This window comes from Coffea eugenioides, chromosome 5 (assembly GCF_003713205.1).
Source record: "Coffea eugenioides isolate CCC68of chromosome 5, Ceug_1.0, whole genome shotgun sequence".
Classification (NCBI taxonomy): Eukaryota; Viridiplantae; Streptophyta; class Magnoliopsida; order Gentianales; family Rubiaceae; genus Coffea; species Coffea eugenioides.
Window position 1 is genome coordinate 5,522,874 of NC_040039.1, and position 8,102 is coordinate 5,530,975.

Sequence of the window (8,102 nt, forward strand, 5' to 3'; positions counted from 1 at the left end):
AAAATAAATGGGTTATAAATGGATAATTGGGTTACCCAATTCATTTTTTGACTTACTCATTTGTACCCATCTAATTAAATTGGGTATAAATGGGTTGACTCACTTATATCCATTATCCATTTTACCCAAGCCAAACCCTCCCAAATTATCCATTTTGACATCTCTAGTTCAAGGTTGCAAAATAGAATTAATCCCAAGATACATTGGAAACATCAAATGGGATCGAGTTGGGAATGGTGAGAGCTATTGAGCTAATTATGTTTGAAAACCCACTTCCTTCATAATTTTATTATAATCTTTAAAGATTTTTAATGTGTTCTATGTCAAATTACTTTATATTTCAAAATTCTAATCTAATTTGAATAGTAGTTTTGTGTCAGCATTAATATTCTCCTTGTAGTTTTTTGTTTTATTTTTTAAAGATTTTTTTCTTTGGCATTTTTTTATCTTACAAATCAAATGTGGTCAATAAGAATGAAGTGACAGAATTGTAGGCAAAAATCTACATATACGAAAAACACAGGAAACTCAAAAATTGGATCCGAATGGGTGAGTTGATTTGAGCTTATTTTTGTTTATGATTTTACCAACCAAAACGGTGCGTTTCAGGGTCCATGAAGGAAACTTGTTACTTCAAGTTCGTTAATTAATTGTACTATGAGATATGGTAATAGGCTTTTTTTTCCATGGATGCGAGTCATTAGGGCATAAACGCACAATTAAATTCAAACATTATCATCTACCTTTTAATTAAGTAAACTTTTGCCCACCAAATTTAAATTTTTGCAAACAAATAAACATTGGTCTCACCACTTAATACTCTTTTCTAAAAGTAGAATAGAAAAGGCTATGGTAAAAGATATCCCAATTCATTTATTATTTACCTTTTCTTAATGTTAAATCGTATCCACTATTGATACCAAGTGCAGCTTGCCTTTTCAATTCTTCTTCTTCTTTTATTATTATTATTATTATTTTTGCCCTCCTTAGTTTTCACGACTAAAAGTGTGGGATTAAAGAGCAGGTTAGATCATGGAGTCATATATTTGTTTTTTTTATTTAGAAGCTGGTCCTAAATCCAAGTTAAAAATAGCTCTCAATCACTATTAAAGAGAGCTTAGATGTCTCAATGGCTGAATTAATTGCACTTTGCACCCTTGAGCTTTCGTCATTAACCACTCTGTCATCTAATCTATCAATTGCATCACTACAATGTCTCAAAATTTTAAAATTTTTACAAAGCAGCACAATTATAACTTGAATACTAACCAATTTTAAGCAATAAGCATCGTTTCACCCTGGAACTATCCAGATTATACTTTAAGAATAGCAGAAGCATCTATGGATACATTTTCTCTTTCTAATTTCGATAACTTCTCTGTATTTCTCTATTGAGAGATAAATATCGAATTTAAATAAGACAAAATTACATTAGCAATTACATGGCTGTCAAAAGGATTCAAGTTATTCAACCACTTTAGAAGTTTGAGGCACTAAACTGCTACACCTGATAGTTTAGAGGGCAAATCATTAAACCTCCAATAGCTCAATGGTGCACATCACAATTAAGCCTTGATATATTTTACAATTTTGGCATTGTTCAATATATGTCAGTATCCATTAACAGCTACAGTATAAAGTTCTCTTTTGTTATTTTTTTTTTCCTTTTTGACAACCTACTGTATACGAATGGAATCAATGTTCCAAAACTCCAGTTCTTTGTCCGCGACTTGCGCGTAAATCCTCTCTTTCTACTCTTTTTTCTTCTACTGTCCTTTGATCAAACATAGACTCCACCTTTCATGCTACCCATCTATATCATAGCCGGCTGCATAATTAAATCTTGAACTTTCACTCCCAAGCCCCCATTAGCCCGCATTTAACCACTCAATAAAGGTTTTCCTTAGTCAATACTCAATACTCCAAAAAAAAAGTCATGCCGCCTACTTTCTCTAGCCAGCGTTCTTCTTCTCCTCCTCCTCCTCCTCAGCATCACTACTCACCCAAGAAAACCAAGCCATCCCTCCTAAAAACCACCTTCAACTCCGTCAAATCTCAGCCGGGCTTCCGCCTGACCGGCTGGCTCGTCATTACACTGATTTTCCAAGCCTTGATTATCGTCTTCTTTCTCCGAGATTCCTCTTCTGCACCAGCGCCCTGGGATCTGCAGCGCTTTCAAGCGCCTACTGATAAAGAATGCAAATTCGGTAGAATCTATGTTTATGATCTTCCTCCTGAATTCAATGCTGATTTGTTGAAGAACTGCAATGACTTGGACCCGTGGAAGTCACGGTGCAATGCAGTCTCCAACGGTGGTTTCGGCCCAAAAGCCACCAATCTCGGCGGTGTTGTGCCCGAGAATCTCCTGCCCGCGTGGTACTGGACGGATATGTACATAGGGGAAGTGATATACCACGTTAGGGTGATGGATTACAAGTGTCGAACGCTCGATCCTTTGCAAGCTACAGCGTTTTATGTACCGTTTTATCCAGGACTTGCTGTTGGGAAGTACTTATGGTTCAACTACACATCCAAAGATCGCGATCGTCCCAGTGAAATGTTGCTGGATTGGCTTACCAAACAGCCCTATTGGAAGAAAAGCAATGGGGCGGATCATGTATTTGCATTTGGTAGATTAACGTGGGATTTTCGAAGGCAAACGGATAAGGATACTGATTGGGGCACTAGTTTTATTTACATGCCATTGATGAAGAATGTCATAAAGATTACAGTGGAAAGGAGTCCATGGGATGAGTTAGAATTCAGTGTTCCATATCCTACATCGTTCCATCCACGCTCCGAATCCGATATAGTCCAATGGCAAAGCTACATAAGATCAAGAACTCGCCACAGCCTGTTTACCTTCGTGGGCGCGACGCGTACAAAAATCAAGAATGATTTCAGGGGATTGTTGATGGACTACTGCAAGAGTGAGTCTGGATCATGTAGAGTAGTGGATTGTTCTGTGACAAGATGCTCAGACGGCGCAACGGCAATACTTGAGGCATTCTTGGATTCAGATTTCTGCTTGCAGCCGAAAGGTGATGGTTCCACAAGAAGGTCATTTTTTGACTGTATGTTGGCTGGTTCAATTCCTGTTTATTTCTGGGAGGGGAGTTTTCAGGGTCAGTATGAATGGCATTTGCCTATCAATGCAAAGACTTATTCAGTTTTCATAAGTCATAATGATGTGAGGAATGGAGAAAATGGTACTGTAAGAATTAGAAAGGTGCTTGAAGGGTACAGTAAAGATGAAGTGAAGAAGATGAGAGAGACAATTGTTGATCTTCTTCCAAGATTGTTGTATGCAGAATCAAGTAAAGGTTTGGGGAATAATACCAAAGATGCTTTTGATGTCACTATGGAAAGAGTGTTGAGAAGAATCCAGCTTCAGAATTTGAGGAAGAAGCAGAATTTTTGAGGAATTTCAATTTTTTTCTTCATGGATTTTTGAGGATACAATTTGCATTTTGCAGTGAAGGGGTACTTTTCATTTTCAATTTATTCATTTTTCCCCATTTTCATTGCCGTTTTTCCGGCTTATATATTGTATATGACACTTGGTAGAATTCTTTCTTTTTTACTTCTGAATAAACCTATTGTAATTTAATTATGTTTTATAGAGGAATTGGGGAAGAAAATAGAATATGAATCTCTAATTGAGAAAATTCGGATTACTCTTGGACATAATTAGTGTATTTTTAGTTAAATTTTGAGATTTTTAAATTTAAGGTCATATATTCTTATTGCTTTTTTTTTTTTTTGGAGGGTATCTAAGTCATGTTGCCATCAATAGTGAGTGGTGAAATTAAGGCCATTACAACAATATGCCAGCTTGGGAGAGAGATTGGAAAGTGGAAAAAGATGGTAGACACTTTGATTCCAAACGCACTAACAACGGAATTGACTATTGAGGTGGGAACGTGTAAAGGCTTTGGAATCAAGTGAAATTGATGAATGAATGGAATACAAAGCACTATTTGACCGTTTTCCCTATTGTCTTTTTTTTTTTTTCCGGAAATTTCTAGTTTTCATACTTTGTCACAATATATGAAAAGGATGTTAGCAAATGATGTCCAAAAATGAAAGAAAAGTTAAAAAAGAAAAAAAAAAAAGGGTTAGTTGTAGTAGAATTCAGAATATAAAGTTCACATTGCCTTTTTTATTAGTATTATAAAGATTATGTAAATCTTTTATGCGTTATAAGTGCATACATCTACGAGTTTAAATGCATGTTATAAATGTAAATTTTTGGGTTTAAATTTAGATTAAAAAATATATATATTCTATATACATTGACAGAATATTCCAATAGTGATGGGTTACGTGTAATCTCTTGTAAAAATTAGACATTGTACAGAATCCTAAAATGACGTGCAGCAAGTGATAACATATACTACTAGTTTGGTGGAATCAATTTTGGAAAGAATAATTCTGCTGCAATCCAGAACAATTTACATAGAGTTTGGTGCAATCTATAAATTAATCTTGTGCAGGCTCCTAAAATTATGGGCTACAGGTGATTTCAATCTAGCTTTAGTCGACAACGTTCTCCTACTTTTGAAAAATTGGTCTCCGCAATCAAAGTTGATTATGAAGCCGCCCGGTTAGGGTTATATTATATTATTCAGTAACTCTTCTTTCTAATGTTGAATTGACACTAATCTTTTTGGTCACCAACGCTGCTCACTTTTGACCTTTTATTTCAACCAAAATTATATAGTATTGGCATTCCCTTAAGTTCAATTTAGTTGTTTGCTATTCTACACACAATTGTGCTAGAATTCCTATTTTGATCCCTAAAACTTTAAACTTACTTCATTCATTAAAGTATGACATTTGTCTCACTTTAATTCCTAAAGTATAAAGTCTATTCCGCTTTAATTTTTACATTATAAAATATATCCCACTTTAATACTTAAAGAATAATATTTATACCATTTAAGTATAAAATTTGTCTCAGTTTTGTCATTAATTTTATCGAAGTGGAACAACATTTACGTTTTAAGGATTAAAATGTCTCATCTTAAAGTTTAGGAACCAAAGAAAAACTCCAACCATAGGTAAAAGTGAAAAGTGGAATAAACCCTATATGAGTTAGTGGAATGTGTTTTATTTTATTTTTTCAGGCGTGTTTTATTTTATATTATCAGAATGAAAGGAAAGCATTAAAATGTCTCATTTTAAAGTTTGGGACCAAAGAAAAAATCCAACCATAAGTGAAGGTGAAAATTGGAATTAACCCTATATGAATTTGTGGCATGTGTTTTATTTTACATTATCAGAATGGAAGTAAAACATTTTGTCGTGGCTGTTCAATGTACATTCATTTAGCTTACATTGTGTGCACTCGAGACAATGCCGCTGTTTAGCTGCACTTGTTCAAAATATAACACTTTGGAGCTCTCTTAAACTAGTGTTAATTAAACACAGTTAGACAATGTCTAGAAACTTGTAAATTAATCTTTGAGTAAGTTTTTTTTATATACTGTTAGTGGACAATTTTTCTTTTTTTTACATTAATAGATATGACTGCATGACATGGTGTTGATTTCAGTTTTGAAGTTCTATTTATATACATGTGGCATACGTCCAACTAGCATTCATATAAATATTAGAGTAAATCATTCCTACACTGACACTGTATACACTATTATCGTTGGATTCATGACATGTGTGTAAAAATTGAATTTCAAATTCAAAATTTTCGTTATTGTTATTTATCCAACGCTGATAGTTTATACACTATCACTGTAGAAAAGATTAATCCTAACTTTCTTCATGTTTAAAGTTTATTGAATAGCTTCTTCTTGTCTTTTGTATGAAGGTTATGATGATTTACTTTGACACAGTACTATGCAATTCTTACCCCAAAAGAGTACTAGGAATTGGCCAAATTATACATCGGACTGGCTAATTAACATAAACGATTTAGAAATTTGTATTCAAAAACAAAAAACAAAAAACAAAAAGAAAAGAAAGAAACAGCATCCAATGATCACTACCATGTCAAAACGCATTAAACAATAGTGAGGATTCTGGAAAGTGATTTTGCAGATCTGGAATATATGTTACAATATTCGCATTAAGTTGTTTTGTTCGTTGTCATGTGAAAAAAATCAAACTGTTTTTGGCAGTATTTAATCTGATAATCTCTTGTTTATATTAGTACCCAACAGTGATTGTCATTCAATTCTGACCACCCACTCTATACTTTTGTATTCGAGCTAAAGAACTCATAACAATATAGGCCAACAAAATTCCCAACCTATTGTCTTTTTTTTTTTTTGCTGGCAAAAAAATGCAACAATTTTTTCTTTTTCAAAATCGAAATGCATTGTCAAGTTGAAAGTGCAAAAAGTGCACTTCATTTATAAATTTTGGGAAACCAAGAATTTCAAAAGAAGATAAGGCCCATATATATGGTTGTGGTAAAAAAAAAAATTTGTAACCAAGTTACAAAAGAACACAATGGAAAGATACAGAAATAGAATCTTTTCTTGATGATAGCCCTCCTAGCTCCTAAAGACAGCTCAACAATGACTGTCTCATTTGTAATTCTTGATAAATGATAATAACACTTTATGGTTATTTCAATTTATTCCCCACAAGATAATTATATGGAGAAAAGGGGTGAGCTAAGCGTGAAAGTATAAAATGTATGTTTTTTCAGAAAAAAAAATAAGAAGTCTATTTAAATGATTATTTTTCAAGGCTTTTCAAAAAAAATTTATATTTTAGCTTCACACTAATAAATGAATCTGTGAGATAAAAAGACGGTTGGTTGATTAACGTATTTAAAATTTTTGTGAAGCATGTTTTATGAATAACATGACGGTACGAATATTTTCCCTACGCAACCACAGAACAGAATAACCGATGATATATTTCTCATCTATCACCATCTCCCCCCAAGCCTTATCTACTTAGCAAGAATATTTTAACCAGTTATGCGAGTGCAGCTCCTAGCTTTTATGTTTAATTTATCTTTCCTTTTTGCACTTAACAGAAGGGCTTTTTTGATCATATAATGGTGGACACTGTAGCAATTGGGTGACTAGATCTAAATGTTGAAGGAGCAATTCGAAACAAAATGGATTTAAAATGTTTAAATTTCAAAACCATTTGTTTGGATCAGATTACCTGGATATTAAAAATGTTTTTACCATATTTTGAATAGGTTATTTTAGATTAATAGAGGAATCTGATGTTGATTCTACTTAGAAATTTTACAATAACATGTAAGTTCTTAAAAAGAAAAAAAAATGAGGGAATGTGAGTGTCATTGTGTATATACATTCAAACTTTAGAGTAATAGCTCAAAAAAAAAAAAGATTTCAGAGTAAATCCTTTTTCTGAACACAATTTCTGGTCAGTTTTGATGACTAACTTTGCCAAAGATTTATTCCTTTTTAGAAGAGAAATCGCAAAACCCTTCAACTTACTTCAATTGTAACAATTTAATGTGAATTTCAAATAAAATAGAATGTTTGAGACAATGAATCACAAATTAAGAATTTGAATTTGACTACTTTCAAATCCTTCCATAAAGATGCATCATTTCGAAAGTTTAAGCTTATTCTTTTTGCCAACCAATATTAAGCTCAAAAAATTTTCAAGCTTCTTCTATGGATTGAAACCCAAAAAGGAAAAAACAAAAACATTCTATGTAAGAAAAAAAGGAAAATTGAGTTTTGTTGGCTCATAGTGACAGGAACGCAATTTTTTTTTTTTTTTGGTTACAAATAGGAAGGCTATTTCAAACCAAATATATTTCATCTATTCTACACGTTAAGCCTTTACCATTCAAGGGCTCATTACGTCCCAATTCTGTTTTTTTTTTCACTTCCCAATTCTCTCTTAAAATAGTTTTGTGTTATAGTTTTGGGAAGTGGACCAAAATGATTCTTTTATTTTTGCCCAAATCCAATTTGATCCATTTTAATTCGAAAACGATACAATTTGGCTCCCTTATAATTTCAACAAAAACTTGTAAATAGCACTTTACAATTTTTCACCATTTATTACAAACAATACTTACCTTATAATCTTTTTTTTTTAAGTTGACTGCCAACTGTCAAGTAGACTCTTAGAGGTGCTAA

General features: G+C 32.9%; 1 protein-coding gene across 1 annotated transcript; it reads left to right on the plus strand.

The window, feature by feature from the left end:
* Positions 1 to 1,910: 1,910 nt before the first annotated feature.
* Positions 1,911 to 3,534, plus strand: LOC113772317 (xyloglucan galactosyltransferase XLT2-like). Its single transcript, XM_027316910.1, has one exon. The coding sequence runs from the start codon at positions 1,937 to 1,939 to the stop codon at positions 3,419 to 3,421; it is 1,485 nt and encodes a 494-aa protein (XP_027172711.1). The 5' UTR covers positions 1,911 to 1,936; the 3' UTR covers positions 3,422 to 3,534.
* Positions 3,535 to 8,102: the final 4,568 nt, after the last annotated feature.

Coding starts and splice junctions, on each gene's coding strand:
- LOC113772317 (XM_027316910.1), top strand. CDS start 1,937: ATGCCGCCTACTTTCTCTAGCCAGCGTTCTTCTTCTCCTCCTCCTCCT.